Genomic DNA, 21,395 nt, shown 5'->3' with positions numbered 1-21,395 from the left:
GATAAAAGTATCCATTAACATCCATCTATCAACATGTAGGAAGTTGATAGGCTTGTTTCTCTTTATGTAGAAACCTCACAGTCACGATCACAGTAACTCTCAGACATGAAACCTAAGCACTGCAGTAAAATGTCTCTCGGATGCTGTACAAAAAAATGTTGAAGCTGGAAAAAGTTTTATCAATATGGATAAAAATTTTCACCGTGTGACTTAAATATGTTTTTAACATTGACCATAATCATCTCTTATTTATCAGAGAATTACAAATTTAAATTAACATTTATTCAATGTAAAGGATAATTTATTGGAAGTGTCTCTACCCTCTCTGGGAGTGTCTTAGCTTCTAACTAACGAGAGAGACAGGTTGAATTCCTAGTACTGTATATCCTAAAATGTTTTGAGGGATTCCTTTGTGTTTGACAGTACCTGGTTTGAAAATATCTTGGTGAATTTGGAGTGCTTTCTAAAACATTGAATCGAGTTTCATTGATATACTACAAAATATTTGTCTTAAAATTTGTCTATAATTGAGATAATACAATTTTGATATGATAGGCCTATCTCCCTAAAAATAACATAAAATAAATTTAACTCAATTTTAGGCAAAAAAATCGAAAACATATTGTATTTGCAGTGCACAATTTTGTCACGTTACAATAAACAATAGGGGCCGATCCAAATTTGAAGAATATGTAAATTAAAGAGAGCATTATAATATAATGAGAGCTAAGATAATTTAATGTAAGAAACCACAGTTTAGAACCCGATAGTTTCAGTGTTGTAACACTCACACGTTTATTAGTTTCGAAACTGGAACGTATCTGGATGTAAACGATCACTCAGAACCACGGTTCCGCTGGATTGACCACCGCTAAACAAACCCAATTAATGTTGCAAATCTCTAATTAAAATCGGGAACGAGGAAACGGTTTACCGCAATATCGAGTGATCTGCTTCACCTTGTGAAGAAATCGGTCATCTGAAACACGGTCTCGGCTGTCTGCCTCTCTTCTGGGCTTCTCGCTACGGTGAGTTGTGTAAGTTGTGTACTTGGCAATGTAAGTCTAACTTTACTTACATTAACGCATGGTATCATTGTACAGTTAACAAGGTAGTTGAACCAAGGTAGTTGGTACTCTACATGCTGGACAGAATTGTAGTTTAAAATATGTCTTAGCCTCATTATAACGGTTAACAAAACGACGAGAGATTTCTTAAATCCACGTTTCTGTCTAACTGCTTAAAATGGTATATTTGACTCATATACTCGTATCATTAGGTAGGACCTTTGACTATTGATACAACTAGACATTCCATCCCCATGTTAAAGTATCACCAAATTTTAAATCAAAATCGTCGTAGTTAAGTTGAGCCACTGACAGATTGTGCTGATCTAAGTTACTTATTTATGTTGGATACACGAACTATTTAACCAAGTCAAACTAATGGAATGACTTATTATAAGCTATAACAACTATTATGACCCTTAAACCTATGTCAACAATCAATGATAAGGTAGAATATATATATATATATATATATATATATATATATATATATATATATATATATATATATATATATATATATATATATATAGGTAGAATATATATATGTGGAGACTAGCGTATTCTGTGCCTGGCTCGCATAACTACGTATTTTTTTTATATAGATTGGTCCAACTGGTCCATATAGATAGGATGTCCACTTCAGTATACAATAGTCAATGGTAGGACACTGGGGTAGTTTCCTCAATATTTGTCGCTAATTTTAATTTTATTCTTTGATATAAAAAAGCTATTCGAGCCAGAACATCCATCTGTAGGTTAAGCATCTAGTTTTACACTCTAACAGGTGACTCGCAAGTAGTGTAGTGAAGGCCAGAGTTGTTTACAATGGTGCGAGTAAATCACTAACTGGTCCGAGGCCGATCACCGCAGTTATTTATTGAACATTTCATTAAAGTATCTAATTCGGTTGTGCAATCTTCTACGACAAGCCCGGGGACTAGAAACTAGGAAATCTTTGCTCTAGAATGGGTCGACAGTTCATGACCTCAATTCCTCGACTTTTCATCCATTAGTTTGTATTAATTAAAAAAATATATATTTTGTTTGGTCATTCATATTTCATTTTTTATTCGAGTATATTTGTTTGGACGATATATCAGAGAATTACAAATTTAAATTAACATTTATTCAATGTAAAGGATAATTTATTGGAAGTGTCTCTACCCTCTCTGGGAGTGTCTTAGCTTCTAACTAACGAGAGAGACAGGTTGAATTCCTAGTACTGTATATCCTAAAATATTTTGAGGGATTCCTTTGTGTTTACACCAATAACTATAGCATTGATAAAATAAAAAGACAATTGTGAAAACGTAATCAATTTATATAATCTAATGTGTAGAAAATGTACACATTTTAATGTAGAACCTATGGTATAATAAGTTTTATTGTATTGTTTTAACGCTATTTTCTAATGTATATTTTTTCCTGTGTACAGGAGCTAAGCTATATAGCGAAATCAGGACACGTATAGGGAATTTTGTGAGAGGGAAGGGCTAATTAGGTAGACATTTATACAAGTTTAGGATTATAAAAGCCATGTTTTACCTGTTGGAAACCACTACAACTATATGTTTTAACAGTTACATAACAAGAAACACCTCCCGCTTCGCCAGGAGTAGCTTGGTAGTAGTTTGTTGGTCGTGTGTGAGAGAGGTGGCGATATCCGATAGCTCGCTGCTGGGTATCGTTGATCGCGTGCACAACCGATCTATGCATAATAATGCAACATTTCGAAATATGCAGGGATCTATGCATGCGATCCTCCAAATTGGAAACGAGAGATGAGAGGTCATTCAATTAAAGTATCGTGTTTCGAATATTCGGTGATTTATTGTGTGAATGCATTATGTGGGTGTGTTTGTGTTAATGCAACGATTGGGAAATAATGACCGCTCAGTTTCTTCTCTGTGGGTTGGCAAAGATATAATATAATACAGCTTCTTGGTACTGTATTAGTAGTCTAGTAAACCTTTAGGATATAACTTGAAAATGTATTAATGTAATGATTATAGCCTTTTTTAGATTATCTTTGGATGTTGTTTGATACAAAATGATAATTATTATCTTCGATCATTCAGAATCATTTTGTTATTTTGAACAGTGTGGATATACTGTTTACACTGTATTCTGTTGTAAGTTAGTATAAAAAAAACTTAAATTGATGTAAATATTTCACTAGAATGCAGTAAATATCTTCAATGAAAAAGCCTTTCCGGTTGCTAATTTCCAAAATTTAATTTTTACCAATTGTAAATTTTTATTAACTTATGCTTGTTGAACATGTGTATCCTACGTTTATTTAGGCTATATATTAAAACTAGAGGTCGTCCAGTGAACGAAAACTTCACCAAAATGTGTAATGTATAGACTTATCTATTTTCACTTCACGCTGTAAATAAAACATGTTTTTGGAATGTATTCCATTTGTATTGATTTTCTGTTTATATTTCTTTGTGAAATATCTCCAGCTTGGCGACCCATAAGGCCCATGTTATATTTTTTTTAAATTTAGATTAAATTATTTTTTATTTTTAGCCTATTTAATTTATAGAAGGATTTTGTTCATCTACAGGAAAATAAATTTCTAGCAGTATGCGTAGATATTCTCTGCGATGCACACGACCTGAGGAAAAAGGGTTTCAAGAAACATGCTTGCCTATTAATATATAGGATACATTTAAATCTTAAACTTTAACCCACCATAGCACCACCTCGCATGGTGGCAAAACATTATGGTATAGAATTTTAATGATGGCAAAGTAACTTTCTGATCCCCTTTGGCAAAGTTATGTCACAAATGAATGAGCCAGAAGCCTCTGCGTTGACAGTAAAGGTCCAGGAAGCCTGGAGGCAGGACCCCCGCGTGTGGTTGCATCATAGTGATGAATATTAGCTATCCTGCCCCCCGTGGCAGCGCTATGAACAATCTGTACTTACATGCCACAACCCCCACTTGGACTAGTTGAACAAAGATTGGTAAAGTTTTAAGCATGTTAAACTGTTAAATACAAGAAAGTTCACGTTACTATTTGCTACTCATTTTAGGTGGTTCTAAAACAAATATTTATGCACCTAGCATTTGGAAACATACATGTTATATGTCTTGTAATAAATCATATTTCCTGATCATATCGTGGTATCACTATGCCAGTGATGTGAACATGGCCACCTACATAGTCTACATGTTTCCGCACCTACCGCTGTGATTCTGGCCCCGTCACTGAACTTCTCGCCTTCTCCAAGAAAGTAGAAAATTAACCGTAGAAAATTACTGACTGGTTTGTCTAATTTGACATTATTAATATAAGGACGTTAGCAGGAGCAAGTGGGTCGTTGAAGCAGGATGCGAACGTGCAGTCAAGTTGGTGGCCTGGACGATCCTCCAATTTTCCCACTTGGCCGAAACCTCTTTAAAGGAATATATTTAGAGATGTGTTTGTTTAAAATTATTTTATACGCGTTTCAAGTGGGATACTAAGCACTCCAGTTTGTATAAGTGCGTTCCCCTCTATTTGATTTTACCCTTAACTTTTATTTTAAAATGGTTTTCATATGAGTCTTTTCTTTTTTATGAACTATGTAGATGCTAAAATCAATTTAAAATAGTTTATGGCACAAAATCTATCAATTCTTTTTAATAGACAAACAGGACGGAAAATATATAGTTTGACCAGTACTTTATCTACCAGATGTAAAATCACAACTGTTGATTTTATATAAATTAAATCTTAATTATGTATTAAACAACCTTATCTAAATATTAATAGACAGGAATGTTTTTTAAAAACATTTTTCTCAGCTTGAGTGCATCTAAATAATCTACGTATGCTGTTGTAAAGATATTTTCCTGTTGATGTGCAGAATTCCTTTATAAATTGAAATAGACAACAAAATAAGCACAAAAAATGAGTTAAAAATCAAAATCACTGGATGAACCAATCCGAACCAAAGAATTTTTTATTGTTAATAAATAAAACAGTGACACTAAAATAGTTTAAAACACTACTATAGCTATTAAACTTTTTTTAATGTCATGCAACAAAAAAAGTATTCTATAGATTTACCGAAAGTGGGACGTTGTAATTTTGATATCCGATTAGTGAAAGTGTTAAACTGTGAACATTTATAACACAAATCTGCTGAATCCCCGTTCACTTTTGCTTAAGCTCATTATGTGTAATATTTCGATGGATTAGGGTCAATGACCGTTTTCTATCATGTTGTCGACACTATCCGAAAAAATGGAAAGTGAAAACCTGTGTAATTAGGAGTTGGGCGCCTTTGTTTAATAGTTTTCACCTTTGACCGCTTGTGACGCTGTAGCGCCGTTGCGTTGCGACCCTTGACAAATCATTATGTAGAAGTACAAGGTCAAGGCTACGTCATCGGAAGTGTTGTTGCTGCAATAATAGTAGTAAGGTGGAAATCACGAAAACTTAACATCCGTGACTGTTTTGTCCATCCATTACAGAATTTCTAACGCTCTCTATCGAATATATTTTAATTCTTGCCTACTTCAAACTTTCCATGTACTTCGGACAATATTTTAAAAGAATGATTAGATATCTCATTATTTTACAGTATGTTATTAAATAATTTGACGAGAAAGCACATAAACTTAAACTTGTATTGAGCCGAACTCTAAACTTGTCAATTCATCGTATGTAGTAGGTTTTGTTGGTTACTGAAAACTTGATCGAAAAATCCTGACTCATTGTGCAATAAAATAACGGGTTGCTTAGTTAATAATACTTTCTATTTTTTAGCACATAAAAGGGTGTGCCTTTTGCATTATAGAATCTTAGTCCATGTATTAATCCACTATCTGTATTTTTTTCCAGGAGGTTTGCAGTTATTCGGCGTGTTATTAAAATAGGCTTTTTTCAAGTCATCACTTAAAGGGTAGCTGAAGGATATTGGTATCACAACAATTCCACTCTTTATACAGAAACATAAAAACTGTTCCAAAATAGCTGCTACATAAAAAGAAATTAAAAACAAAAGCACTCTTTTTTGTTTCCTGCGAATTATGTGCAGTGTTGTATGTTCCATTGTTAATAAAATATCATCAGATGAGTTCTAGATTATTGCAACTATAAACTGAGTAAAAATAATAACTAACAACATAAAAAAGATGATTATTATTCTGTACATAAAAAAAAAAAACAATAGCACAAAATTATTGTATCACTATAATTATGACTTTAAAAGTTGTAACAATAATTTTATTTAAATATTTCATATTAAAAATTTGTGTCTTGTAAATATATTCCATTGAATACATGCCATAAAGAGAAAGCTTATTTATAAAAGTTTTCCTAAACACGTATTGAAATTACCCGGCCGGTGTAAGAGCCCCGTTTATCTATTGACCCGCGCAATGTCACGCCGATTTCGCCCTATTACCCGCCATTTTGCTGGTAATCGCCGACATTAGCGGCGATCGATTGATTCCCACAAGTGTTGCGAAAGACGGCGCTTCCGTTTACAGAAACTGGAATCATTACTTAATGGCCTTTCACAAATTACTGATTTACTTGATTATTGGTGGCTCCGACCGTTAGGGTGATATTTAGGCCTTTTTATAGAGTAAGTAAGCTGGAACAAATAAACTTAAAGGGGTTCCTTATGTTTCACTTGGATAAATGTTAAATAGACTTTAACATTTTATTTTATATGAATTTCAGCTGAATCACTTATACAATAAATATTTTGCGTTTTTTGAAATTCTATAACTAACTTCAATATAGTCCAATAATTAAATAAAATAGGCTGTTTGTCGTCAGACAAGTTTTAGGTTGTAATGTTGACGGTTCTTTTTTCGCCTTTGCAAGGTGTGTCTTTTAACCAACGCTTTCTGTTTTGTGATCGCATGGATTCTCAAACGATAACTTAAACCTCTCCGTTAGAAGTATCATTATGAATGTATTTGAGCAAGAGGTAAACGAGATACAACTATATTTATGCTCAAGTGTACACTGCTCTTTGCATAAATACACATGAGATGCGTTGGCAAATTAATGATCAAGTGTTGACTGGAATGTGACGTGATGCATTGTAGTCGAACATTGGCCCAGCCTTGAACCTCACCAACTCTTTATTGGTTGAGCACTTGGCAATTGTTTACTGAACATTGTGTAGCAACTGTCAATAAGGCATTATTTAATTAGCGAGCTATGTTAATTATTTGCGTGCAAATCGCTAGTACAATGTTGCGGTTAAATTAGCCGCTTTAAGTTTAAGATTTACAATTTTTACAATCCGTTTTATTTTATAAGAAACTTTGGATTTAAAAAGGTAATAAGGTAAAAAGGGTAAAAAGGTATTTGAAATTCTTAATGTAATTAACTCTACATGTTTATTAAAATAAAGGCATTCTTAATATAAAAACTTAAATTAGCAAACCAATTTAAAAAAATCACATATGGATAAAGATAATTAGATTAATAGATAAATAAATTAAATGCAAGCGGCCCAGATTCTAACTTAAGCGGTTAATTCTAAAATGAATTTATGTATTTCTGTAATTTATACATTTGCTATATTTACATCTACCATCATTTTCGATTGGACGACATTTAATTTACTATTGTGAGTCATAATTTTATAACAATCACTGTTCCTCAATTTACAAGTTTATCGAGTGGTATTAACTAAAGCTTGCCAACATATATAATTTCCATTAATTTATACACTTACTGCGTTTTTTAGCTGTGCGTTTATTACTTTGCCAACGGTTGTGTAACGTTTATCTTACATCTATACTTAGATAATTAAGCAATTAAATAAAATCAGTAGTGAATCGGTGACGAAATAGAGGGGAAAGTATGATCAAACATTCATCACTTATTGGACCAATTTTCGCTAAAAAGTGAAAGGTTTGTGTGAGATCGATTGTAAGATGGGTTTGCGCCAGTCGCCACTTTCCCTGGACACGGACCAGCCCGGGCTCGGTGTATTGTTTATTGTTATTGTTGCACTAATAGTTGCAACAATGGGCGGCGACGAGCAGCTTTGATAATGCACCTAATGAGAGCGGAGCTGCAGTCTGCAGTCTGCTGGCCGCTGCAGTAACGGGTCTGCAGTGTGCGGCGCTGCAGTAGTTGCCTACTCTGTGTCGAAGGCACCGCTGCCACGAACCCACCATAGACTTTCCGTGTACTGTAATTTGTTTTTTATTAGCAAAACTTGTTAATAAACCAAATGTAATCTTTATGCCTTCTATATAAATATTTAAATAACTTCTTGAAGAGAGAGTCGAAATTGAAATGTATTTATTAGGTTTAAGATTAAATATGTATTTGTCACTGAGAGAGTAAAACGACTGTTATCACTATACAATGCTGGGATGAAGTATTTTTCCTCTAATGACATTGTAAAAAGAGAATCTGCTGGACTAATAGTAATTGCCACTTTATAAGTATTTGCAATTAGAACCACGGGTCGTGTTCTATGAATTGTTATCTTGGTAACATCAGTTTGTTTATATGGCTATATTTAAGACTGAAGCAACTTTCTAAGTCTATGTATATAAAGCTAAACAGTATACAACATTTTCGGTTCGTGAATTAGTTACCTGAACGAATGGCAAAGTATGACGGAAAATAGAGTTTATCACACGGATCTAAAGTATTGTTCTACTTTAGTAGATTTTCCAACCTCGGCTGAAACTCTCTCGTTTATCAGACGGACTTAGTGTCGAAAATGTTACTTTAGGCCCCATAATTTAGTAAATTTATTATTTGGTTCATAGCTTAAGACTTAACCTAAGACATAGTAGAAAGTATTAAACCTATAACCACAAAAACGATTGATCACAATGTTTATTTTGTTCAGTACGCATTCACAATGTATGTCCTCAATCCCACAAGAAATTACTGTTGTTAATGGGTAAGAACGGTGATTTTGTTCCCCGCTTTTATTTTAACAACCTAATTACGCTGGTGCTTTGGACGTGACAAAACGCAAACGATGGGATAAAACGTCTAGGCTAGAGATGATTGGGCGTAGCCTCGCTCCGCAGTCACACTCACACCTGTATTCTGGGACACGAGGCTAATCATCCACTATGTTTGCTCTATTATATTATCGTTGTGTAATAACACGTTGTTAGCGGCCGTCGCACGAGGTGCTCGGTTTGGCGGGAACTAACGGCAGGATTGGAGGGAGTGCGGGAAGCTACCACCGCTACAAATCATCTTCAGTGATTGGCCTCAGTGCAACGTTCATTGCTCCTTCCCCAGACACATCAGATACGTTCCATAAGCTTTCTCCCCACGCTCCACACGGTGTTATTTACCTTCCTGGTGCCCTGAGTGAGATATGGGTTAACGGAATCAACCTCATTCTACTGCAATTAAAAGCATACGCTGTGAATGTGTGTTAGGCGTTAGATGTGAAGCAAATTTACTGGTTAAATAGGGTTAGTTACTGTACGTAATACTTACTTCAAAACTTTTCAATGAAATGGCGACCATACAAAGTATGTATTTTAAGCCAAGTATGAATGGAGATGAGTGTAGGATGAGTGGCGCGATCTTGTAGTTTTGTTATGCACTAGTTAGTAACGAATAATAGAAAACAGTTACTCTTGGCACAGTATTAATTAAATCATTAATGTATTAATTACATTTTTAGCTATCAAGGTTTTATACTCGTCAATCTAGCTAATAGACAAAAGCAGTCCAATCTGGGCAGTAGACCAGTAAACAAGTATTTTCTAGATCTTTTTATAAGTCTTTTAAATTTTTATCTTCCTAAGATTATCTATAGTTTTGGCTGCCACTGTTAACCATATAAAAACATACAGAATAAATAGTTCATGCGATTTGATTCTTTTCTCTATCGGTCAGACCACTTTGACTATTTGAACTAAAAGTACTTTCAAGGCGTTTATCAAAACGTATTTAGTTTTTAAAAAATATAATGGTTTAATTACCTTCAGTCTCCAGTTCAAAGTAAGTCGATTAATGCGACCTAGGTTTCAGCGGGGATTGCCCAACTCCGCGCAGTGGTCAAATTTAATCCGAGGAAAAGTTTTATGGCCCCCGAAGGGTTCAGCCCAACTCCGCGCGGTGGTCACTTTTAGGGCCGATTCCAACTCCGCGCGGTGGCCACTTGTAATATTAAGGTTAGGTACCCGTCAATTACGGACCCATCAAAAAGTGTTTGAGACAGGGTAAAAAGTGTGAAATGTTAATAGTTAAGTGTAAAATAAATGCATTTGACAATTTAATCAAAATATGTTCCTTTTACAGGAATTTACAACAGTTTACTTATTCGCCATAAGAATAACATGAGAATTTAAAAATAAGAATTCTTTGGCATTTTTTCTGTAACTATTATGGCGTTTTTACGCTTCGATATACTGAATTATTTGTTTTTAAGCTTTACAAAGTGGTTTTAAAAGAAATTTCAAACCGTTATACTTTCATAATATATACATAAGCCCCCGTTCACATGGTTCAATCGTGCTGGTTTGTGAACTCGTTCGAATAAACGGTTTACACGTTCACACCAAATTTAATCAAAATCAGATCATTTTGCTCGAGTTATCGTGCTAACAGACTTACATATATCCACATAAAATATATATACCGGTATATATATATATATATATATGAATTTGAACGGATGGTGTTTTCGGCCTTTGGGAAATAAAAACGAAAAATTTAATCAGTGAGTCCAGGTCTTACCATGAGACCTACGGTAATAGCCTATTCCCTATACAGGGTGATTGATATAAGTGTGCCAGCCGTTTTATTCGAAAACCATAAGAGATATCAAAAAAAGTTAAAAGGTAAGTGCCTTGGATTTTTTATTTAAAAAATTATAGTCAAGCCAAAAAAAATATTTTAGCCACCATTTTTCCAATATGGCCGCCAACTTTGATTTTTCTTATAGAATACCCTGTATTTCATGATGTATTCTGGTAGAAAATGTAATTTTAAGACGATTTTATTCTTGTAATTATTTTCATAAACCTAACCGTTTCAAAGATAATAATGGTTTAAGTTGTGAAATTTTGAATGGTTTTAGAATAAAACAGCTGGCATGCTTGCTTAGGCCTTTATCGAAACTCTCTCTCATGCAGAAATTTCAAAACTTAACCATTATTATCTTTGAAACGGTTAGGTTTATGAAAACAATTACAAGAATAAAATCGTCTTAAAATTACATTTTCTACCAGAATACATAATAAAATACAGGGTGTTCCATAAGAAAAATCAAAGTTGGCGGCCATATTGAAAAAATTGTGGCTAAAATAATTTTTTGACTTGACTACCATTTTTTTAATAAAAAATCCAAGGCACTTACCATTTAACTTTTTTTGATATCTCTTATAGTTTTCGAATAAAACGGCTGGCACACTTATATCAATCACCCTTTATATGGGAAATTCGCTAAAACGTTGGCCTGGGTCTGGATTCAATGAAAACCCTCTTCATAGACGTAAAATTTGCCAATTTTAATAAGATGTAAAAGAAATATGCTCGTAAACCAATTTCAGCCAATTTTTTCCCCAATTTGAGGTGTATAGCTAACTGTTTTATGAAACAGAGATTACAGCCAATTTGTTGAAGCAATCTGTGGTTGTTTACAAGACTAACATTTTTGAATTTGGTACTCAAGTTTATCAGTAAGCTCATAAACCCAGTGCTAATGTGAATGATTGAGTATTGTAGACTTTGGAACATATAAATTTACAGTCACTCTTTCTCACGGGCTTTTTAAAACTTCTTATATTAGTGGTTTTTAAGCTTCGTCTCCTGTTTTGGGTAGGCATATACCTTTTTACTTTCCCTTTCTTATAAATGATTAAAATATATCATAATTTCAAAATTAGAGCACAAACTCTCATCCGTCAGGGCTGTGAGAGCCAAAATTGACCACTGCGCGGAGTTGGGCATGTGCCGCGAGGGACCCGAAGTGACCACTGCGCGGAGTTGGGCAGTCGGTTTTGACAGATTTCTGACCACCGCGCGGAGTTGGGGTAAGCCCGTTTCAGCACGACGTTGTGCTATCATCAGGCTTCCAGTCGAAAATGTTCAGTCCATTGGACGCCATTTAGTAAAAACTATATACAGTTCACAAGATACAAACACATACACATTTACCGATCGGTATTTACAAGGGGAGAACGAGTACATTTTGTCAAATCACGGGCCGCGACGAGTGACATCCAAGCCACAACTAGCTAGATAATTCTTGTAGTCTACCTGACCAACATATTTATTTAAAAAATCTTTTATTAAGGAGAATATGAAATCTTATCAGAACTATACCTGTATTAACTGCTAGTGAAATATTGCCAACTGTGGTCGTAGGAACTTCACGATGTTAAAATGTGTAAACTGTATTCTATAGAGTTCCTTTAGCTCAGTTGTAATTTATCTCTGAAACGACTTGAATTATGTTTAAACAATATCTTAATGACCTGGGTATAACAACCCCTAAAGACAAATGTCCATTGATAATTAAACTAGATATACCTATCGAATAACGGACAGTTTTTTTTTACCCTCGTTAAAGTGGAAAAACATTTGGGTAACATAACAATAATCTATTTTCACTAATAATTGCAGTAACTACAACTATATTTTTTATAAAACCGTTTAGGCACTATTATGCAACATAGTAACCAGCGTGATATTTTCTCAAGCAATGCAGCAATGCAGCTCACAATATCGTTGTTTGATACTGATAGAAACTGAAGTGAGCTCTGAGATTAGATCTGACGGTAGGCGGCCTCCGATAACTCCTGATATGTTACACGTATTGTGTCTATAACGATGACTACAACAGGAGAAAGAGAGCCTCGCTGACCCTCCTAGCCTACTTTTACTTTCCTATAACCACTTTTCATGCCCATTGTTTTGCCTAAATATAAGCAGCTATAAATTCTAACTTTCAAATATGAACCATTATTAGAGGATAACCCCTGCACGGTGCGTGTGCGTCAAATGGTTGGGCCTATGGTTTACGATCACACGACTTCGTAGTTTAAATTGAAAATCTTTTACAATTTATATTTCATTTTAGGTTTCAGAGGGTTGTTTTTGTGGTGAGGTGCAAAAGTGTGTTTATTAACAAATATATTGAGGTTACAAATAGTACGTTCTTAGGATCTTTTAATATTTTGTCGACAAAATAACAACAGTTGTTTTGCATGAAATTACTTTTATTAGAATTATAACAATTCAATAGAGGTACAATAATTCAACAAAGGGGTTCCGAATGTATTTAAATACACTTATCAATATTCAATTGTGACATTAAGACAATAGAGTATTAGTAGAGTATAGAACATTGCCTTGGGTTTTGAAATAGACACACATCTCTGGGGAATGAGCTTGCCATGAGTTTAGGGGTACCGGCCACTGGTCGTAAATTCAGGGGCCATATTTATATATTCCAACCTAACCTAACCTAACCAAACTTCTGTATGCGGACTAGGGCCAGAGGTGTCCGGTTCTCCGTTACCCGCTGGAATCTAGTAGTTCAAATCCTGTCAATGACTAGCGGGTGTTATAGCTATGTAATAATATAGCAACCATATGCCTATCCAGCCTGTGTAAAACATTTCCAGCCTAGTGAAAAAAGGTCAGCAGTAAAAAATTTACGTAAATAGAATGAGTCTCTCATGAAGTAACCCACTACTGCAGTTCTGATTTGGTACTCTGATGGTCATTGGAGATTTATAAATTACGATAAGAGGCTGTTCAGTCTTGCTTAGTTGTAAGTTGTGTATACAAAAAAAAATATATTTTATAATTCAAGTGTGATGGATAAGTATTTGTGTAGTTGTAAAAATATAAAACTGATTAAAGCTTTAACATGGAAATGGAATGTATAACTATCAGTAGTGTATCTAAAGTAAAATGTAAATGTTTTGATGAAAGCAAGGTAGACACTATGGATTAGTATGATATTGACCATTACGCCGGTCACTGACTACAGTCTACAGTAGAGTTGACTCGTGTTATGTGCAGTAGTTGTGGGTGACCCGAGCAGGGGTCAGCAGTGACATCCACAGTTGTGGACAATTAGCATTGGTTAGCCACAGAGAAAGCATGAGGCAGGTCAGAGATCGTGGAAAGTGCAAAACAGCATAACACCCACGCGAACTACATAAACAGGACACTCACTAAATACGGCATAACACATAGGCACACTACTGTACATAAACAGGACACCTAGTAAATGCGGCATAACACCCACGCGAACTACCTAAACAGGACACTCACTAAATACGGTATAACACATACGTAAACTACTGTACATAAACAGGACCCCAACTAAATACGGCATAGGCATAACACATACGCAAACTACTGTACATAAGCAGGACCTCAACTAAATACGGCATAACACAAACACAAACTACATAAAAAGGTCACTCACTAAAACGGCTTAACACATACGCAAACTACATAAACAAAATACTAACCCACGCGAACTTAATTTAAACAGGACACCCGCTAAATACGGCTTACGCAAACTTCATAAAACAGACAACTTCAAATACTGCATAAAAACATTAGATAACCAAACACAAGAATACTTCACACCCCATTGTAAAATTTTGAAGTTTGTTTTTCTAAAATAGTAAATTTTGGTGATACTGGGAACTAGTGTCACAAAACTTTGTTTCCATTTAGAGGTTAATTTAATGATTTGTGGTGCTTTAGAGTTGAGTAACATAACTAGGGGACAAATTATTGTCTACGTTTAGACATGTTTCATTTGTCTAAACGAGGTTGTAAATAACTACAATAACAAGAAATTTTAAACAAAAACATTATCCTAGTGGCACCTGACGGAACTACCAATAAAATTGTCTTCAGGTGATCTATGAGAATGACAAATCTAATGAGGGGGTATGTTTTATCTTTGATCAAACATAAGGGAACTACATGAATAAGACACCTTAAAGCACCGCATAATACATACGGCAACTATATAGCCTAAACGGGACACAAACTAAATACGGTATAACACATACGCAAAATGCATAAGCTATACACCTTAAAATACTGCATAAAACCTAAGCAAACTGCATTAGAGAAACACCGACTATGCAGTGTAAATACATATAAATGCATATAAAAACAGTATAAATACAGCACAACTCCCTACGCGAACTTCACTAACAGAACATCAACTTGAGCAGTATTGTTCATCTCAATATACTATATTAAAGCATTCCGTCCTGAGTTGGGTTTGGATACTATTATACAATGGCTGATGGATTGTATCTGTCACAACCTCTAAATGGAAATATTTTATCTGGTAACAATCCTTTCACAATTATTTTCTAGTTCTTTTACAAAAGTTATACTGAAAATATACTATCAAACACAGCACCGAATATCATCTTTCTAGACATGGGAACGCACAAAGAGCAAACCTTACCCAGCAAAACAATAATGAGGCAATCGTCATATATAATTCATAAAGTTTGACTCGATGACCCTTGGTGGGAATATTGACAGTCCTGCAGGTGCTCGTACATCATATGTGATGTAAGTGTTGTTTACTTTCCCCGGGTGTCCTACCCTGGAGTGCGTGACGTGGAGAGTTCCGGAGATATAGCGGGGGCGAAGGCGGCCACCGTGTTACATCAGACAGCGGATAGTAGCGATCATCTGTAAATTGTGTAGTACAACAAAACCAAGTATTGTTGACCATTTTAGCTAACTGAGTTTTAAAGAAACTTCAGTATCTTTTGATAGTTTTCATCTGGGTCCAGTTGATCTTGATCGTGATTTAGATAAATAGTACGGGCTTAAGAGACAATTGATCGAGTGCATCTCATCTCATCGCATTCTACTCTCTTCTTACATTATCATTGAACTTAAATACAGATGTAGGTGGCTTTGCTGTCTCAAAACTAATGATTTGTTTCTAAATTCTTCTATTGTAATATATGTTAGGACAAAATAAGATTTTTTATTTCTTGTCTTCAGGTTGGTGACCACTTTTTATTTGGAATTTGTGTATCTACATAAGCGTACCGCAGCAAGTGCAAGATGTGAGCTGGTACATTGCAAGAGTGTACTGGTGCATTGAGGTACAACTGTACAGCAAAAATCTACAGCATGTCATACTTGAATCAAAATAAAAAAATATTAGTTTAATGGAAAAATAACCAAATATTTATTTGATTTCAGGCAACAGGGTGTCTGTACGATCACATACGCTGGGGAGAAGCCTTTGTCGTAGTGTACAGCATCTGCGACATGAACAGCTTCAACGACGCTCACACGTTGCTGGACAAACTCAGCAAACTCAAGCTTCCTTCCTACTACACCACACTGTTGCTGGGCAACAAGCGGGACCTAGACCACTCCAGGTACAGTAGTCATGATAGGTTTACAAGCTAAATATAAAGCTACCATATCATTGTATTTGTTAGATGTTTGATTACATGCTAGAAACCAACACTAATTTTATTTAAACTTATTACTAGATTAAACCCACTACCTTTAAAAATCTTAAAACCTTAAAAAAGATCTTAGTAAGATCAGGCTTCTTTCCTACTACATTAAATTGTTGTAGACAACATGCGGGAGATGAAGCAAGCTAGTTTTCCACCTCTAAATGTTATGTATAAGCGGTGGCAGTTCAAGCTATCACCAAACGATATTGTACGATGGCGTCTCCATCTCGAATAATTGATTGGTATTTGATAAAATTGAAATGCTGGAGTTATTTATGCAAATGTTTTGTCACAAATTTACTAACTTAAAATAGCCTTGGATCAGCCAAGATTACTACAGAAATGTACAAGTTAGGCACATCGCAGTATTAAACCTAAATCTCCCTTACATTGTCCCCTTACATTACATTGTTTTATACACTCTTGGTTAATTTTTTTTCAAATTCACGTTTACACAATATGTTCTTGTTTTATATTCCAAGTAAACTCAACACCAATCGTGGGACAGTAATAGTAATGTATACAGGGTGAATAAAAAGTCAAGACCCCCCCCCATGTAATATTTTTCCAAGAAAATATACAGAGGTATCCTTTTGATGGTCGTGCTATCTTAGCAGGAAGTTTCATTTTATGATTTTAAAATTTATGAGTGTCCCCCCAAAAGGGGTATTTGGGGGGTAACTCAAATATTTTAAATGTAAACCCCCTTCAAGTGACACCTCATTTTGAAGTGTTTACAAAAACTTAAGGAATTGTGAAAACTAGAGGTTGTGAAAATGATCTCTTCTCTATCAAAAATGGTAGCCCGTCAAATGTCGTGGAAAATCAATGGTTAATATTGGTTCGTAATTGTAATATTGGCTACCATTTTAGATAGAGATGAGATAGGGAACTCTGGTTTTCACCATTCTTTAAGTTTTTGTAAACACTTTAAAATGAGGTGTCACTTGATGGGGATTTACATTGAAAACAATTTAGTTGCCCCCCAATCCCCCCTTATGGGGGTACACTCAAAAATTTTAAATATAAACCCCCACTTAGTGACACTTTGTTTTTAAGTGTTTACAAAAACTTAAAGAATGGTGAAAACCAGAGTTTGCTATCTCTTCTCTATCCAAAATGGTAGCCAATATTACCATTACGAACCAATTTTACCATTGATTTTCCACAACATTTGACGGGCTACCATTTTTGATAGAGAAGAGATAGCGACCTCTAGTTTTCACCATTCTTTAAGTTTGTGTAAACACTTCAAAATGAGGTGTCACTTGAAGGGGGTTTACATTTGAAATATTTAAGTTGCCCCCCCAAATCCCCCTTTTGGGGGGACACTCAAAATTTTCAAAATCATAAAATGAAACTTCCTGCTAAGATAGCACGACCACCAAAAGGATACCTCTGTATATTTACTTGGAAAAATATTACATGGGGGGGGTCTTGACTTTTTATTCACCCTGTATAGTAAATAGTATAAACACTCGCTAAGCTCACAGAGATGCTGGCTCAAGTCTGGGACGGTCCCAGTGCGGCATCAACACTGTTACATTACATAATCCCCCTGCGGCGAGATGGTATCAAAATTGCGGAAGGATCCCTTCATGAAATATTGTGGGAACCTCGTCTTAATATCTTTATTTCCAGCCTTTCATAGTCTCAATTTACCGTCGTGCTAATCATCCATGAAGATCTTAGCTTGTATTCCCTACCGCGCTACTCACCAGAATCACAATACTTCAAACAATTTGAATGCTTATTTGCTATGTCCTCGATGACCAAAAATTTATATATTACACTTTCTGTCTGTGGCTGATTGCATTTTAATAAAATAACTTATATTTTACTTAAAAGGACTCAAGCATACCGTTGTCACAAACAGGCAATAATAATATTTTTCTATAAGTTAACGTTATTTAAAAGACGATTTATAAGAGAATGTAACGGGTTTTAGTGTAAAAAATGCTTCAATTTATTTATTTTTTTTACATATACCAACCCTGGGTTGAGTAAGCGTTGGCTTCCATTTAGAGGATTTATTTACTTTGAACTCCACAAACACTATAGCTTACCATAAATATTCCACCTTTAATGTGAAATACTGAATTAAAATTATCTTAAACCATTCTATTCACCTCACCCAATTCTAACCGTAATATTTCAACGTTAAATGCCCCCACTCACCTGAAGATACTGTCAGAAGTCTTGTTTATAGAGACACGAATCTCATTATCTCTATTGACAACTTATTCCACTTGATCCCGACAAGTTGGGATTGCTCACGACTGTCGTGGGGTTGTATATCAGGTCGACAATCAGTGATCGCTCAGGCCTCAGACCCATATCTGTTACAAGGCCAAGTAGTCACTGCGCGGGCCGCAATATCAATCATTAATATTTTATGAACTAATCTACAGGACAACGTAGGTAGGGAAGGTAATCATTGGCATTTGAATGAAAGTGATCGCTCAATCGTGAGTTATTTTAAATTTACAATACCATAGTTGTTTCTATAGCCTAAGGTCAGAAGAAACGTAGTGACTCTTTTACAACACATTCGCTTAGAAAAGAGTTTTTATGTTATACTATAGAAATTGTTTTCGGCAATGTGAATCGGTGACATTTTGGTTAAACGGGATTATTCTTTTTGCAACTTACATTTGCATTTTATTCCTTTATTCCTTAGTACATTTATGTTGTCAATTTTTTGTTGAGCGGAAGATTTAATCCATCTCTTTTTTGTATCCATATTTTTATTTGTTTCGTATTTCCGTTTTACTGGAATAACGATTTGTCTTTAGTTTTAGCTATTGTGTTTCCTCGCTTTTGTAGGTTTTTTTGTAATCTTTTAGTGTTCCAGGTTCTATCCCATCTAAAGAGGAAACAAGATTCCGGATCACGAAACGTTATTTTACGTAGCTTGGGGAATTAAAGGCATCTTCCATTGTTAAGATGAGACAGCTTTCTAAAAATGCTTGCATCAGCCAACTCAAAATAAGCTTATTGCATTTAATCATACTTACTTTGATTACTAATATTTAAATTAATTGACTTAGTTTCATCCCTCTAACAAACCTTTCGCTGGAAAGAGTAATTTAAGAGGTATGTTAACAAAAACTTTACTCTTTATTGTAATAGGCCAGGCAAAATGATTTTTCACACACAAAACAATTGATCAAAGATAAATAAATATGATGGATATTACAAGTAGTAAAAGTAAGTAATCAACTATATGGCTATGCTGTTCTAGGTGCTATGCAATACAATAAGCAATTAGAAATGTTAATAGTACTTTGCAGAAATAGGGTTTTGTACCAAAGTTTATTGCACCGTTCCACAAGATAACTACTGTGTTAAATTTTATTTTTTGGCCAAGACATTTTATAAAAGAAAATGTATAACCCTCTTAATGTTCAAAATTAAACTTAAATAAGGTCGTCCCATTAAGGCTATGTCAACGATTGATTGATTTTATTTAATAATAAATGTTTGACAGTTTTCGTCAAAACATGATGTTCAAAAGTGGCATAAATAGGTGGTTAAAAATATACCGCATGAGACTGAATATTCCCCTTTAATTTTATGTGGACTTCATTTATATGTACCCTAAAAAATTAAATTAATGTTCCTCTATACAATTAAATTAATTAAGGGCTGTCTTTCCCATAAGTAAAGCTAATGTGATGTTTTCACCAATATATTTACCTCAATTTATTGAATTTATATTTTGAACTTTTAGGATCGATAGTCGGAATGTTTGCATCGTTATACTTAAAGAGTTGGCCAGCATCCAACCATCCAACACGCAACGTGGCGCGGCGCCTCTGGCTACGGCTGTATCTGACAGTTTACAATCATGCCAGCTAGCTCGACCTATCATTTAACATACTACATCCATTAAACAGAGTGTCGAAAAACTTTACAACATAAAAAAAATATGTTTCCTAAAAGTTTTAATGTATGACAAAATAGAGCATGTATGGAAAATGAAGAAGACAGTAACACAGCCGGTAAGGTTATTAATAGTGGCATGGAAAAAAGATCATTTAAAAAGATATTGAGTTATTTCACCAAAGGTAAAAATCCTCAGCAACAAAATATTCCAGACATACGTATTGTAACAGTTCATTTTAATTTATTTATAATAATAACACTTATAGAGAAAGTATCTATTAATTATCAGTATAGCACTATTGTAACGATGATTTATAAATCTTCTGAAACAATCTTCACCCTAAATTAGTGAAAATCATTTTCGGAGATATATATGTAACATAAATAATGCACTTTCGCAGTTTATGTATTCTTTCCAGACATTCCGTCCCAAGTTAAATTTGCAGTCAGTTTTTTTACAAAATTGTCGTGGTTGATGTAGCCACCGACAGATTGTGCTGATCAAAATTACAGATTTTTGTTCAATACATAATCTTTTTTACCAATTCAGACTAATGAAATTACTTATTGTGAGCTATAGCAACTGTTATAACCCATCAACTTGGCCAGCAACAAAAGATAAGGGAGAAAATAGAGTTTTAGTCACTAGCGCATTCTGTGGCATGCTCACACAATGTTTCTTTTAACAAAAAAATGGCTACAGCTGGTCCATATAGATGGGACGTCTACTTCAGTATCCAATAGTCAATAGTCAATGGTAACACACTTCGGAATATAAACCTAAAAATATAACCTAAAACTAATTTAAATTAAGGGTATTTTGGCTTATGGAAGAATTCAAAAATAAATAAAACAGTCACTTCATATGGAGACATGTTTTTGTACTTTTGTACTTAACTTCCTTTAAGGTACATAGGAATGGGCAAAGGCTTACCTTAAAGACTACTGTATTATCCACTCGCAACAGGCAAATACGATATAATAATCCTTTGAAA

At 34.6% G+C, this 21,395-nt stretch overlaps 1 protein-coding gene across 1 annotated transcript in view; it reads left to right on the top strand.

The window, feature by feature from the left end:
* LOC128987096 (ras-related and estrogen-regulated growth inhibitor-like) overlaps window positions 1-21,395 on the top strand; it is a 155,452-nt gene that overhangs the window by 126,885 nt on the left and 7,172 nt on the right. Inside the window, exon 5 of the mRNA XM_054407794.1 lies at window positions 16,244-16,425. Coding sequence (XP_054263769.1) covers window positions 16,244-16,425 — 182 coding nt within the window. The remainder of the gene's footprint in view (window positions 1-16,243; window positions 16,426-21,395) is intronic.

The sequence above is a fragment of the Macrosteles quadrilineatus genome, unplaced genomic scaffold, assembly GCF_028750875.1.
Source record: "Macrosteles quadrilineatus isolate MER2022 unplaced genomic scaffold, UCM_ALF_1.0 Scaffold_2__2_contigs__length_208266976, whole genome shotgun sequence".
NCBI classification, from domain to species: Eukaryota; Metazoa; Arthropoda; class Insecta; order Hemiptera; family Cicadellidae; genus Macrosteles; species Macrosteles quadrilineatus.
This window is presented reverse-complemented; position numbering and strand designations above follow the sequence as displayed.